We start from the raw sequence: 15,595 nt of genomic DNA on the forward strand, positions 1-15,595 counted from the left end.
TAGGCTGCTGCCACATTGAATTATAGTGAACCCTTACTGTGCAACCATGTAACTTAACAAACTTTAACTGAATTAACAGTTAGACTTCCATTTTCGAAATCTAGTGCATAAATTTAATGGCTCATTCTAATATTTATTATTCAACCTTTTGACATTTATTTGCAGCAGTTGAATTGAGGTACTGGTGCATTATTAGCATTTAAACAGTAAAGTGTTCCAGCTCTACCATAATAACTGAGTTTAACTTGAGTCTTTAGCCTGAAGTACTCTGTGGAATGTAATCGAGAAAAACCCAAAAACCCAAATGCAACAGAACCAAAAAAATAAACCAAACAAAACCAGAAAAACACTGTTGTAATGTTAAAAAAAATAGAAATCCGGTTTCTGTCTTCACAATGTGATAAAACAGGATTCCAAAAGTGTGTATAGCATTAATGGGCTTGTACAAACCATCCTGCAGAGTTTAAAAAAACGTAAGAAAGTTAAAGGTGGTTCAAGAAAATATTTTCCAAACTATTTTATTAATTAAATTTCCTGAATTTGTGGCTAGGTGGAAGAGGTATTGCAGAACCGCCCAGCTGCCATTTCCATACAGGATGGGCCTTGTGAGGTGGTTGGGAATCCTTAGTGGTGTTTAAGGAATAAGCTGGCAACAAATCCCCATCATTGCCAATAATTAGTGATGGTGGACAGGGAAAATTTGCCATGAAATTAAATGGCCTTTTCACTGCTGATGCTACATTGCTGGCTACCCTTTTGCGTCTATTGTTAACTGTAAAATCATCCAGTGTTCCTTCATGTGTCTCGATTTTACCTGTAGGACGTGGGCTTCGAGCTGATTTCAAATTTGGTTTGACTGGAGGAGTCTGCAGTACAGGTCGCTTTCCCAAAACCAGTGTCCTGTAATTTTTTCTCACCCTTGCTCCAAATTTATACTCCCCATCCTCAGGTTTTGGAGTACCTAAAGTGCATGAGAGGACCTGACTCTGAGTCAGCGGGTTTAAGGAAGTGGTTTCTTTCTCAGTGCATGCAGAATCTTCCTTGGCTGTTAATAAAGCGTCCTGGTTATTACTCTCAGTCACACCGTAAAACTCATCCTTAGTATCATTGCACTCACACTTTAGCTTATGTGTTGTAAGGTCAGGCTCATACTCGTCGTTCGCACTGCTGTCCTCTATTTTGATTTTAATGCTGTGCAGGAATGGCAATGCCTTATTGCCTGTATCAGTGCACTGGAGCTCAGCTGCTGCTGCTGCCCCTGGAGAAGCAGCATCCTCCTCAGGATCAGTTTGTAAAGAGGGCAAATCCGTGGCAAATTCAATACAATGAGGGATTTTGGAATCTTTCTCTGAATTTGCTGCCGCTGATGAAAAATCATTATTTAAGAACCTAGCAGCTATTGTATTGTTATCTGCACGGTGTGTAGTAGTTGCTTGAAGGCATTTCCTTGCCTCTCTGAGTATTCTTTGTTGTGGAAATGCATTGTTTGTCTTTGGGCTAGGTGAAGAGGCCCCCTTTGCAACACAGTTAATTGTTAGGTCAGTACTCTTGGCATTATTGGAAAATTCAGAGTGTGGGAATGTGATCTCGGATACCCTATCATCTCTTATCTCCGCGAAGCAGCTGCCCAGGCCGCCGGAGCAGCGCAGCGTCGGGGCGGCGGGAGTCCAGCCGGGGCGGCCCCACTCCTCCGGCAGCTCCGGCTTGACTCCGCCGGGAGCGCCGCGGAGGGCGGGCAGCCCGCCGGGATCCGCCGGAGTCGGGGCCGGGGGCCGGGGGGCGGCGGCGGCCGCCAGATGGTACAAGAAGTTGGCGTGGACCACGCCGGGCGGGTTGCAGAAGCTGGTGCGCCTGAAACGGATGCTCTGCACCGAGACCTGGCTGGAGACCGAGCTGGAGTCGGAGTCCGAGGTGCTGTCCTCCTCCTCCTCCTCCTCTTCCTCCTCCTCTTCCTCCTCCTCCTCCTCCTCCGAGCTGCCCTCGCTGGAGTCCGAGGCGCCGCTGCCCTCCTCGTCCTCCTCCTCCTCCTCGTCCTCCTCCTCCGAGCTGCCCTCGCTGGAGCTGGAGAGGCTGGAGCCGCAGTCCGAGTCGTGGGCGGCGCGGCCGGAGCAGCAGCTGGACTCCGAGTCGCTGCTGCCGCTCTCGGGGAAGGCGGGAGGCGGCGGCCCGAAGCCGCGGGGCAGCGGCAGCGGCAGCCGCGGGGCGCCGCGGGGCCGACAGGGCCGCGGCGCGGCCAGGGGCCGGCGGGCGCCGCCGGGGGGGCCCAGAGCGCCGGCGGCGGCGGCCGCCCCGTGGCGGCGGCGGCGGCAGCGGGCGGGCAGGGGCGGGGGGCCGGCGGCCAGGAGCCGCGGCCGCGCCGCGGCGGCGGGCGGGGGGCGGGCGGCGGGCGGGCGGCGGACGCGGAGGGGCGCGCAGCTGCCCGCCGCCGGCGCTGTTTCATAGTTTACGGGGGGTTTGCAAGGCGCCCGAGCGATTTCTGGGTAGCTGTGGCCAGTGTATTTACTAAAAATGTGAGGTAGATGAGAGGCCGGTAGCAAGGCTGCATCCCCCGGACGCAAAGCTTTCCTCCTGATGGGCAGCAGGGGCCGGGGAGAGTCATTCAAACCCAGCCAAAGTTTGTTCTCCTTCCAGAAGCCGGAGAAGGGGTCGGCGGGTGCGAGCTCTGACCGGAGGTCGGTGGTTGACAGCGCCCGGCTTATTTTCCTCCGTTTCGTCTTTAGGACCCGTTCGGTTTTGCAGGATGTGTAAAGGGCTTCCACGTCCTCTCTGGAGATCAGGGTGCATTTGGCGGCGTGGAAAGCGATGGAGTTGATGGCTTTGAGTTTCCTCAACTCCTCCAGGTCGCAGTGATGCTTTTTTACTTTTAAATGATCCATTCGCTTGTGCACGGTAGTTCGCGGGATGTTTTTGAGCAGGTCTGTAAAAACCTGGGAGAGTGCAAACATTTGCTTTCCTTTAATGATGAGGTAGCCGAGCCTCACGCCATCCACCTCTTCAAAACCCGACTTCAGGTCTCCCATTTCGTGAATTAAATTATTCCCAGCATTTGCAGAGAGAGAGAGAGAGATGAAAAAAAAAAAAAAAAGAAAAAGCCACACACACACAATCCTCAGCCAGATGCTGTATTTGTCTCAAGGCATCCTGCTAATAAAATATAACAAAGGCTGTTATTCCTGGTGAATGAAGTGCCAAACTTTAGACAAAATTAAAAAAAAATAAATTAAAAAAAATACCGTGAGGCTACAATCAATATATAATCTTAAAAATCAGGCTTGCCAAAGTGTTTCTCTAAGTTGCTGCTGAAGATCAGTACCTGTTCCCTTTCATTCCCTGCTTTTCCATTGGAAACTATGATAATGGAATGTGAAGGGAGGAAGAGAAAAGAAATGCAGCTGCTATTCCCGCCGCTGCTTTAGCTACAAATAAAATGACAGAGTGAAGTGAGCTCGTCCGGAGACACCTTCATCAATTAATTCCCCTAAAGCCAACGCTGATTGGACACTCCTGACAGGTGATGCAATAAAAATTGATATTCCACCCCTTCCCCCAAAAAATCTCCCACTAATTAGCATACCCTTATACTGCCACCTCCCCTCCCAAAGTAAATAATACAGTTAGTATATAAATCTTTCTATTAAACAATCCGAGCTCAAACACACTCAGACCTCTCAGACTTCCTCGTCGCTAGCTTCCGAGGAAGGATTTGTATGCTTTTTTTTTTTTTTTTCCCCTATCGCTTCGTATATTTTTATCCTATTTTGGACAAACGTTGCTCTTTTGTGCATGCCGTGAATTTAAAGGACATAAGTCTGATCGTAGCGATGGAAAAATCCTTCGGTAACGTAGCCGCTTTAAACTAGCATTTTATTCTGCATTGTGTGGAAAATGAAGCTTAGCGAAAACGTGCAGAACAGCCTGGTATTTCCCTTTCTGAGGCTCCAAAGTTAAATGCTCGGTGGTTAACGAGAGGGAATACTTACATTTTTCGAGTTTCTCTTGATTTTCCTCTTCTGCTTAATTAGCTTTTTACAGCCGGGGACTAAGGTTATTTTGCTGACTGAATATCACGGGTTCCTGCTCCGTGATACTGTAACACTTTTAACTGAAAATCTGCCTGTAATATTGCGGGAGGGGGGAGGAGGACGTGGGCTCACGTCAGACCCATAACAAAGCATAGATAAGCCAGAAATGTATACACTTTTCACAATTAACCGTGCTGGATCACGAGCTGGAATGTCCTATAGTCCCAGAGCCCACGTCAGGATTCCTGCGTGCTGATTGCTTCCAGCAGAGAAAGGAGAATGTAAAATATCCAAGGTGCTTCCAAGAGCCTTTACGTAATAACAAAAAAGTGCTGGCACACACAATGTACGATATTGCAACGGGCTAGGATGCTTCTGGCTCGCAGTTTGCATATTCCGCTCGGAGTAGCCCTGCCGCAGCTTTCTGATGTTCCATTTATAGCAGCCCCTTAAAATCAATTTGAAGAAGCAGCACGAAGGTTTAACCTCTTCTTAGGAACGTTAAATTATTCGGGTGTCAGGAGCGAGGATCTCGCAAATGTTGCGATAGCTGCGTGCCTCTCCCTTGTCACGTTAAAGTGATGCTGCTCGCGGTCTGCACGTTAGGCGCTGCGAAGGGGGAGGAAAAGGAAAAAAAATCACCAATCTCCGCCGTGCATCCAGTGTTCCGCTGGATACAAACGCGAGCACTTTTATGTATCACTGCACATCCAAAATTAGACATATCCGTGAGATTGATGAGACATCTCATATCCCTGGGACTTGGAAAAGAAAAAAAAAAAAGAAAAAATCGAGGAAAAAAGAAAATAAATTGAGAAATCTTCAGCCCCAAAGGTCAATATCCACTCCGCGTATTGGCAATATGGTGCGTGGAGTTCGCGTTACCCCGTCAGGTACAGCTAAAATAAAGCGCATGGTCACTCTGTGAAAACGCAGCTTTGCATGCCAAGGAGAAATGCAGGCGAGCCCCCAGTTTTGCAGGAATTCTAGAGAGAAGTGGGAATTTGGAGAAGTGCATCCGGGAATGGAGGAAGTCTATTCAAGGGAGCCTCTAACTCGCAGGGCTGAGATTTGAAAAGTCAGCCCTGGACTACTGTTGCTCTCAGCGCAGATGTAATCGCCGCTGTTCAACTTAATCCATGTGTGTGCGAACCGCGATGCCTAGTTCTTCCCTTTGAAACCCAGGGATAGTATTCCCGTCCGAGAAAGTAGAGCTACAGCAAATTACATTTTGTCCCTCGAATTAGAAAAGGATCATTGAGTGGATCTCGTGATATTTCAGCCTTTAAACGTAACCGAGAGGCAGCAGTGAACAATGCCTCGGCACAGCTAAGACCATCCGCGGAGTTCGCCTTCCCTCGCCTTGCATCTGGATCCCCCAGCCTTGCCTTTCTCTGTCTCGCTCGTGTGAGAGGCACCCTGGTATATGCCGAGGCTGAAAGCAAAGTTTCGAGAGAAAACAGCTGCTGGCGCTAAAAAGAAATCATCGTGGTCTTTCTAGAGCTAGAGACAATAAGGTCGTTTAAAAATTCCTCCTGATGTACTTATATGCTGCCAACACCCCCACCCCCTCCCCACTGCTCTCCTCCCCCTGCTTTAAGGTTAAGGCTATGGAGTCAACAGTAAAGGAACAGTAAACTCCGAGAAAGCCGCTCAGAAGACGCTACCAAAACCCCCGGTGGGCTGAAAAGTCCTTTATTTCCCAGGTAGTTGAGCTGCCTTGGGGTCCCGTGTAAACCCACGCGTGCGTTCGCACGCAGGGAGCCGGGGCACACGCACCCACGGAGTGCCACCGGCAGCCTGGCAGTGGGACTCCGCATCCCTTTGAAAGATGCATTATTTTTGTTTGTTTAATTCCGCCTCTAACAAACGTTTAAAACTACTAGCGGCTCTTTGGCACCCCTCGATGATCCGAAAGGTGCGGCCATGAGCGCCGGGGTCGAGGCAGAGCCAAATGTCGACAGGGAGAAACCCTCCAGAAGTCTTGGGAAATGTCAGACGCCCAACCTACACATCCCCATCATATACTTACACACACTTTCGGTTGCGTGTCTTGCTCCGCATCTCACACTGAGCACCGTGTTTCTCTACTTCTCCATCGTTTGGTTTTGTTTTTTGTTTTGTTTTGGGTGGGGGTGGGGGTGGGTGTGGGGGGGTGTGCGCGCTTTCCCTTGGCCATCAGCACTCCTTGTGTATCCGGGGTCGTCCTCAAACAGGCTGGGGGAAAAGCCTGATAAAGAGCCGGCGGAGGCCCCTTGCACACTCACTCGCACATTAAAGGCAGGGGACTTGAAAATGGATTTGCACGCACACAGGGGATTGCGATCAATAGCCACCAACATTTATGGCTTAGATTGTTAATGTGAAAGCTGGCCAAAAGAATGAAAATGAAAAATTAAAGGTGTCTGGTATCAATTACATGAAAAGTTATGCAATAATTTACTTACTGGGAGCAGGGGTGTGTGCCTGCGTGTTCATGTGTCCGTGTGTATGCCATGCGTGTGTGTGCAGACCCAGATGTATGTATATGTAGCCATCTCTCAAAAGAAGGGGAGTTTCTTTGTTAATTTCGTGGACTGCATCACCCTCGCTGGTGATCAAAGATGAACATGATTAAAGGGATGGATGTTTGTCTCACATTTCTTAAGATAAGGACGCCCAGAGATGCCCGGTTTTGCCTAACACATATACATACAACTACAGAGAGTTGTGTGTATAGGCACACACACACAGAGACTATCAATCAAACGTGCTCCTTTTCACGTTGAGTAGCGTGCAATCTGCAATCTACACTCTATAGTCAGTAGTATTTCAGTCTTGGAGCTGTCTGGCCGAAGGATAAACCTCATTAGAAAAGAAAGAGCAAAATAATATTCATAATACCTCGCTGTAGACCTATTCCCATTTATTGGAGATCATATACTTTCATTTTTGTAAACTTGTGTTAAAATATATATGCTCGCGGGAAGTGCTTAACCACGTCCTTCCAGAAAGAAAATGTGTGTAACATTAAAAATACTCCTTTTACGTGATGTTTTGATTTATTTTCATAGTATGATTACATTTAAATACCAGTGCAATTCAGCCTGACCTCTTCCTTCTGCAATGAAGTAATGCACACACCATTTGCAGTCTTTTAAACGTTTCGTTGGGAAATGCAACAGCGATGTCCACCAGTGGTTGGACTAATGGGGAGAATTCTTTTGAAAATCTTAGGGAAAACCTAAGGGGTCACGTGCATTTTCGCACTAGGATTGCCACATTATTAGAGTATTATTATTATTTATTATTATTTGTTAAGTGCTGGACCATGTCTTCAGGTATTGACAAGCATTAAATAAGCCCTTTGCTTTCATGATTCTGGGCAGAAATGTGTATTTCAAATGAGAACGTGTTTTCTAACCCTGCACCCTGATTTTAGGTATCGCTGGGCATATTTTGCTCAAGGAGGACACAGATAGAAAGCAGCTAGAGGCTATCACAAAGAGTCCAGTAACGTAAATATAATAGGGTCAAAGAACAGTATAATAGGACCTTTCTGCTATTTTAAAGTTGGCCAAATCTGACTGTAGTACCTAAAATTTGCCGTAAATTCTAGTGCGACAACACACCAGAATGTAGAAATAAATCTCCTAAATGTGTGAGGACAAAGAAGTGCCAACCATCAGTCTGAGAAAAAAAATAATCATAATCTCGCTAACAAGTTCATGCCTAGGAGTTTCAGGGTTGGGTTTGGTTTGGGTTTTTTTTCCCCTCTTCCCCCCCCTTCCCCTTCTTTTTTTGATAAACAAAGCAGCAATGCAGAGTTCTGCTAAGTGGGTTTTAAGTTGTATTTCTTCGGTGGGGCCTGGGGTGTCACTTGCACACTAGAATTTTGTGCAGTTTATAATCACCAGAGAGTAAGAACTATTTCTTGAGTTTGATACTTCTGGTAGTTTTAAAATACTTTTTAGCAGGAGTTTCTGGACACATACTACATGCCATGTTGTTTACTGACCCATAATCAAAATGCAGTGACCTTCTACCCTTTTTTTGCCCCTTGACCCATGCTGAATTCAATGCAGCCTTTATAAATTTGCAAATCCTTGGACGTAAAGGGGATTTGGGGAGGCTTTGTTCTGAAAGGATCCTAAAAGTTTGCATTTTTAATTAGACAAAGGTAAAGCAACAAACATTGGGAAATAAGATCCTCTCCCGCATGTAGGTGATCGCACTTAATTTCTACACTGGGGAACTACTACATCTTAAGCAACATACCCCTCAAACTGGAAAGCACTTGCAAACGTAGGAGATCAGGAGGTTATGAATTGCACCAAATTAGCAATGTGGTACAAATCACTTTCATGACGTAAGGGACGGCCAGGCCACAATCTTCCGGCGCTCCTCATCTCCAAGGACCGTGTGGATCCTGGTGACCCGGGGAGAGGGGAGAGCCAGCGATTTGATCTGGAGCTACAGGCGCATTCCCTTATCTCCTTTGCTATCAGTCAGTTTAAAGGACACCGTAATTATGATGGTGATAAAACAATGCCCGCTTATGTGTGCTGAATAAATAAAGAATGTTTACAGCCCCAGAATGTTTCAATTCCAATTAAACGCTATCAAAGAAAAGCCCCTCTCTCTCTCCCCCTCTCTCTGTCTCCCTCCCTTCTTCCCTCCCCTCCCCCCTCTCCCCCCACGACTCCCTATTTACCTTGTTGGTTGTAATATGGCCCTATGAAATAAACCGGCCTTCCAGTTTGCTATTAAGGCCACATCGGGGGGAGGGGGAGGAGGAGGCGGGGGGCTGTGAGGCAACACGCACTCCCGGTCCCACAATTACTTGGGTCGCCTGCATCCTTTTTTTCTTTTTCTTTTCCTTTTTCTTTTTATCTTAATTTTTTTCTCTCCCCTCTTCTTTCCCTTATTTTGTTTATTTTTCAATTGGCAAAGGCGTGAGGATGCAGGGAGGGGGAAGGCACTTAAGGATCCCGCTCCAACCACCGGCCGAGGGAGTTGGGTTGAATTAATTTGGCGCCCTTGGGCGCTGGAGGAGGGGGCTACCCGCCCGCCCCCCCCCCCCCCTCGCCGGGGCCCCGGGGTCTCCCCACCTCTCCTCTTCCCTGTGCAGCGGGGAGCCTTGGAAACGGGAGCCTGAAAATGCATCCCGCTCACTAAGACACAAGGATCATTTCAAATATTCATTGTATCAGCAAATCTCATCATAATCAGATTAAAGCAAGGTTTGGGGGGGAAATTGCCTGTGTGGCTGGGTGCGAAACACCGACTGGACTACAAAGAAAGCAGAAAACGGGTTCCTCTCCCCTGCCCTGGTCGCACGGGGAGGGGGGGGGGGGGGGGGAAGAAAAGCAGTAATTTTTACGAGAAAGGGACACTTTAGAAAGCTGTGGTCTTCCGTTCCACCCTGGGTAGCACGTTCCTCTCGGAGATTGTTTCCCTTCAAACTTTACGCTTAATATTTCTATATGATGCTCTTATTTATCTGTTTATTTTAAACTCCAAGACAGAAATGATTCCCGCAGCGGAATACACTGAAGTAGATTTTCTTCACGCCAGTTTGCTTTCAGCTTATCTGAGCCGAGGGAACAGCTTTTCTACATTCAAGCTTTAAAATGTGTATTTCGTTGAGTTGTCTGGGCTGAAATGTTTATATCCATTTTGTGGAAGTGAGCGAGGAGCTGAGTGCATTTTCGGGTCTGCTAGATAGACCCAGGCCCTTCGCCTTTTGCAAGTTTAGACCTCCAATACCCTCAATTCTACTGGCAGAATTAGGATGGACTTGGAGGGTCCTAAACGTGACCATTCACTAAGGCAGGGGGCTACAGCTTGCAACAACGTGCTCGGCAACTTAATCTTTCGCTAAAAAGAGCAGAGGGCGAAAAAGAATGGAATACAAACTCTCCCGACATTTGTAGTCGCTTCCAAGGTGGACCGTGCATTTTACAGCTGATGGGAACGGGTGTGCTTTGGAGCCAAAAGGAGCGAAGGTAAGTGTTTGTCCTTGTATCCGCCACTTCGAGTAGAAACAATGAAAGAACAAAGGGAACCACTTCTCCCTGTGAACATTTCCACGTTTGCCTCCTCCGTTCGAGTCTCGTTGCGAAGGGCTGGCGGGTCGGGGGTGGGGGGGACACGGAACGGGACTCGCTTAAACTTTACCTTTAGAGGTGGTGCGGCGGGGGTGCAAAGGACGGCGAGAAAAGTTGCGGAGCGATTTAAATAACCCCCCGTTTACCGCCGGGGACCGCCGCTGCAGCGGGTACCCGCTGCGAGCAGAAGTTACTGATTTCATGGCTCTGAACTCACCGGAGAGTCCCCGCGACGGCGAACCGCGGCCGGTGGGAGCGGGAGCAGGGCCGTCCCGGGCGCCCCCGCCGCCCCCGAGCCGGGACCTTTGTGTGCGGGGTCTCCCCCGAGCCACGGCGGGAGCTTTGACCCGCGCTGCCGGGAAGGACGGATCTCCCTGGTAACCGGCGAGGCGGCGAGAGAGGAAGCGGAGGTTAGGAGCCGGGGGGAGGGTTGGGGGGGGGGGTGGGGGTGTTGGGGGGAGGGAAAAAATCTGCAATTATTTGCAAATCAAATAAATTGCATCAAAGAGCAAAGAGCGGGCGGGGGTGGGGTTGTGTGCAAACAAACATCGCCGGCGCCCGGCTCGGCGGAGCGCTCGGGGCGGCGGGCGCGGAGCCTCGCCGCGAACCGTTACAAAGGGCGGCGGGCAGGGCCGGGCCCCGTCCCGTCCCCCGGGAACGCCGGCAGCCGGGCATCGCTGCCGCCTGCCCGGGACACAGACGCTCGGTGTTTACGGCCGGGGAGAGCGGCAGCCCCAAGTTGCTGTGAGGGAATCGCGGGGCGCGGCGGGCCGGGCCGGGCCGGGCCGGGCCGCGCGGTCCCGGCGGCGGCGGCGTGGCCCTCCCGCCCGCTGAGGCGCCGCCCGCCATTGGCGCGGGGGCTCTCGGCCGCTGACCTTTCACCCCTCCCCCCGCCCGTCGCTTCCTTTGCCGCCCGACCACTTTCCTACCCACAATTCCCCGCGCCGGCCGTGCTCGTGCCGCGCTCGAGCGTCCCGCCCCCTCCCCCTCATCCCCATCCCCCCTCCCGCCCGTCCGGGAAAACCCGAGAGCTGCGGCGCCCCGGGGAGCGCCCAGCGCCGGGGCGGGGGGGGTGGGGGGGGCGGGCTGGGGTGTCCCTGTGGCGGCGGCGGTAACGGCCGGGTGGGGGCGGGGGAGAGGCTGAGGCGGGCCCGGCCGCGTTTGAACGGGGCGTGAGGCGGCCGGGAGAGCCTGCCAGGCGCATGGAAGTGCCGGCTTAACCCCGCCGAGGGTGGCGGGGTGCCAGAAGGAGGGCGGCTTCGGGGGAATCCCTCCCTTACCGTCACCTGCGGGGCGGGGGGGGGCCGCGAGAATCAAAGCCCGCAGGACGCCCGTGGGAGCGGAGAGGAGGGAAAGGGTCTCGTGGGGTTCCCGTGGCCGTGGGCTGGCGGGGGCGCCGGGAGAGGGCTGAGGGTCTTTGGGGCGGGGAGTGAAACCCCCACCTGCCCGGGGCTGGGGGTGGCGGGGCGCCGGGCAGGGGATTTGCCTGTTGAATGTTACTGGTAGACGTTAATCTCGTGTTTTAAAGTACCTTGTCAGTGGCTTTAAGGAAATCAAATGTGACATTAATCAAATCACACAAATGTAAACATTTATAAGTTAAATCCTAATATTATGCAATTATTTAAATCAGGACTTGGTTTTTCCTGAGCGTCGTGTTGTTGCTCCCACTCTCTCCCTCACACGCTTTGAGTTTTCTGCTGGATCCCGGTGTCTCATTTCCCGCTACACGGTGCTTTTAGCGTGGCCGTGGCCAGAAGCAGCGTGCCATTCTGCTGGACTGCGGGCAGCAAAGTAGGCAGCGCTGTAGTTTAAATATCGCTCGGTCTCCAGATCAAGCCCCCCAAGGTGGAAGAGCAGTATGCTCTGCATCAATGCGGGGTCGAAGCCCTCAGGTAGTACCTGGCATCAGTACTGGTTCAGGTTTCCCCCCTCGCGGGTGTGTGAAGCAGGTGATCCCGTGTGGGAGCTCGAGGAGGAGTCTCTGGTGACGGAAACACGGAGGGGGTGCATTTGCAGCCTCAGCGGGATTTTTAGGTGAAGTGACACGTGAAAGATCCACTAATTGGGAGTAGGGGACGGGCGGGCACAGGGAGGCGTCGGGCTGAGGCCCGCGGGCGCGCTCGGTGAGGCTCGCAGCGAGTCAGTGGAGCTGAAGCAGATGGGGGGTGAGGGAGTGGGGCAGGAGGGCTCGCACACGCGGCTCCGGGCCGGCTCGGCTGGGCCGCCGTGAGCAGGTAGGCGTCGACGGCAGGCTGCGGGCACGCCCTGGGGGCACGTTTCGGGAAAAGCAACGATGGCGAGAGAGCCAGCGAAGCCGGCCGGCCTCTCCCCGTCTTCGTCCTCCCTCCCGGTCCTTCCCGTTCCCTTCTCCCGGCGGCTTTCTGCGGCGGGGAAAAGGGGATTTGGGGGTCAGGGAGGAGAACAATGCTGAGCCGTCTTTTGTGTGCAGCACCGTCCCCTGAAGGGAAGAAGCAAGCACTGCAGCGCGCGGGTCGGGGGCGCGTCTGTAGTGCTGCCTCCTCTCCTGCTGGTAGTGCTCATGGCTTGCGAGGGGACGGGCAGGCGCGGGGCCGGTGGCAGGAGGTCGGGGGCAGCCGGCGGAGTGAGGGCTCCCATAGGCCGGCCTGCCCGCACCGCCGACCCCGGGATAGGCTCGGGAGCGGGGCTGGCGGCGGGCCAGCCGGGCAGCCCCACTCGCCCTCCAAGAGGCTTCGCGCCGAGGGCGGGAGAGTTTGGGGGTGAGCGGCTGAGAGAGTAAATCCCTGGGCGCTCTCGGCAGCGCGGCGCTGAACTGGCAGGCTTGCCTGGGGGAATTTCAAGGGTGAGCGAGGGTCTCCCGTCAGCGGGGGGCGGGGGGCGATCCGGACAGGCTGCCGTAGGTAACATGGAGGGGCCGCGTCGGCCAGGCAGCGAGCGGGGTGGGAGCTCGCCGGCGGCGGCTGCCCGCACTCCCCGGCAGAGCGGCGTGCGAGGCCGCAGGAAGCGGCGGGAACGGGGCCGGAGGAAGCGCAGCCGGGGCTCCCTGTCCTCCCGGCGCTCCCCATTGTTCCCCGTCCGCCTCTTTTCGCGCCGCTTTCCGCCGGCGGGGCTTGCCCGGCCGGAGCGAGGGAAGGACAGAAGAGCTCCTGCCGAGCGGCTCTGCTCGCCCCGCCACAGCTCTGGGGGGGCCCGGCAAGAAATCGGGTACATAAGTAGAGAGGAGTGTTTAGAAGTGCCATCCGCTGAGGGAGCTCCTGTGAGGCTGTAGCTCACGTGTTACTTGAAAGGTAACCCCCCACCCCCCAACCAACCCCCCAAAACCCCAACGACCCACTGCCGCAGTGGATTTGTACATGAAGTAACATCTGTTTGTGGGTGGATTTTAGAACTGGACTTCTGAGAGAAATCGGGAGAAATTGCTCCGAACCACTGGATTTGGAATAATAAACGTAGTCAATGAGAATTTTAGAAGGAACTCGTCTTAATGGTCTGTTTGTAAAAATGAAGATTAATCTTACCGTGTTTTTCATATAAGCACCACGGTGTCTGGATTTTCCCCCACCCCATTTGTTTTATGTTGGTTTGAGATTTTTAAAGTTTGTTTTTATAGGAAAAGTGTTTTCTTTATTCTTATTTTCCCTGTAAATAATTAGAAATTAAATTGTTTTGGTACGCCATTTCAGACCTGAAGTTTCTCATGCATTTACATTTAGGAAGAATCGACTAACTTGATGTTCAAGAAAATTTCCAACAAGTGCCCTTGATTTTCCATGGGGAAAAAAATGTGTCTTTGCACGTTGTTTCTATAAAATTAAATTAAAAACGGGTAGGGGCTCGTATTGGTGGTGAGGAAAGAATTTCTAGAGAAAGAGTTATTTTAACAGGATCCTTCCTACGAGAAATGTGATTATTTTTAGCAAGTCATCTCCGAGTACGTGAGGATTTATTTTAAAAGATCAGAAGTGATGTCTAGATTTTTTTTTTTAACTAAATGTATCGCAAATAAATTGACGTTTCGCATAGAACGTAAGCAGCAAGTAAAAGAAGTTAAAGGATGATTATGGATATCACCTTGCTGAAAATACTTCTGAAGTGACTTTCCTCCCCCCACGAACACTTGGGAAGTTGCATGCTTGCAGTCATTGTTTAAGATAATACAGTTTGGGTCTTCTCTTTCACTCTTTGTAAACTTGCGGGCTTTTGTGGGACTCTTCCAAATAAAAGCTCAATTCGGTTTACATGGTAAAAAGCATCCATGTTATTCGAAAGATGAAGATGCAAGTAATATTTAATAGGAAAACACCACCCTGGTAATATCTGGAAGCACTAACTTTAAGATCGAGGAAAGATATTTTCGGTTTGTTTTGTTTTACCTCTCTACTTGAGTATTCCGGAGGTGCATTTAGTCTCGATTGCTCCTTGGCAATTTTCAAAAGGTACCCACAAATTTAGAAAGCCTCATTCAAAAGGACATTAAATGCTCTTGTATTTACTAAAACAGTACATCGCTGGTTGAAAACTATCTTATTGAAAGGGAAGATTAAAAAAAATTAGGGAGAAACCGTTTGTGCCATTCTTTATTGCTCTTTATTTTCTATTTGTGCGGAATGTGTTGACATATTTCATACATTACTTTTTTTTTTTCCCCACAAAGGAGCATTGTTGTTACTTTTAATTGGGAAGTACCACGATATAAAAATTACCCACATTCCCAACTCTGAAGTACCATAGTAAGATTGACAAAAAGTGATCCGAGGCTTGCGCGCTTAATTCGCCAGGAATGTTAAGCTTCCCCGATACACCCTATGTGGTCAAGTTAGACTTTGGCTCTTAGGCAGTTTTTTAATGGTCAAAATCGTACCTAGAGGAAATGTATCTCTGTATATCTATGCGGAATTGAAATTAGATGGTAACTAGCAGTGGGAACGGAGCTCACTGATCGAAAGACCTTTTTTTTTTTTATTGCATTTGGCAACCTCTTTCTTTCAGAGACACAATACAATTAATTAACATATTCTGGGGCGTGTTTTTGAGATTGGGAAGTGGTGGCCCCTTGTTGAGAAGAAAACACTTTAAATAAAAAAGTAACATTGTTTTGTCCAAATGGTACTGGGAAAAGCAGAGTAGTATTGCTTATACAGCCCACGGATGCGGTTGATTTACTCCAATTTGCTTTAGCATATAACAAACCAGCTTTTCCTTTCCCACGCCTGTATTAGATATATGCGTTTTGTTTATACAAATCCATCTAAAATAGGTCTGTATTTAAGATATTTGATGGGAAATTCAGCGTGTCGTTTCTTGTGTTTAATATGTAGTACAGATACTATTCCTAAATCGAAATCAAATAAATATGACCTGTGACACAACGCAGTATCACACTGCTGATCACAACACAACAAACATGAAAAAAGGCTATTAATTTATATGGAATGTTAATTTAGCAAATCCTACATTGATAGATGCCTACAGAAGAAAAGTAATCCGAGGCTTGGTTTTGGA

The 15,595-nt window shown here is 50.3% G+C and overlaps 1 protein-coding gene across 1 annotated transcript; it reads right to left on the minus strand.

Annotated features, from left to right (window-relative positions):
* Positions 1-521: 521 nt before the first annotated feature.
* SKIDA1 (SKI/DACH domain containing 1) lies at positions 522-3,020 on the minus strand (the record flags this gene model as incomplete). The annotated part of the gene is made up of 1 exon (XM_084279701.1): positions 522-3,020. One exon carries the CDS (start codon positions 3,018-3,020, stop codon positions 522-524), a length of 2,499 nt encoding a protein of 832 aa, XP_084135827.1.
* Positions 3,021-15,595: the final 12,575 nt, after the last annotated feature.

Source organism: Gallinula chloropus (genome assembly GCF_964237585.1).
Source record: "Gallinula chloropus genome assembly, chromosome: 2".
NCBI classification, from domain to species: Eukaryota; Metazoa; Chordata; class Aves; order Gruiformes; family Rallidae; genus Gallinula; species Gallinula chloropus.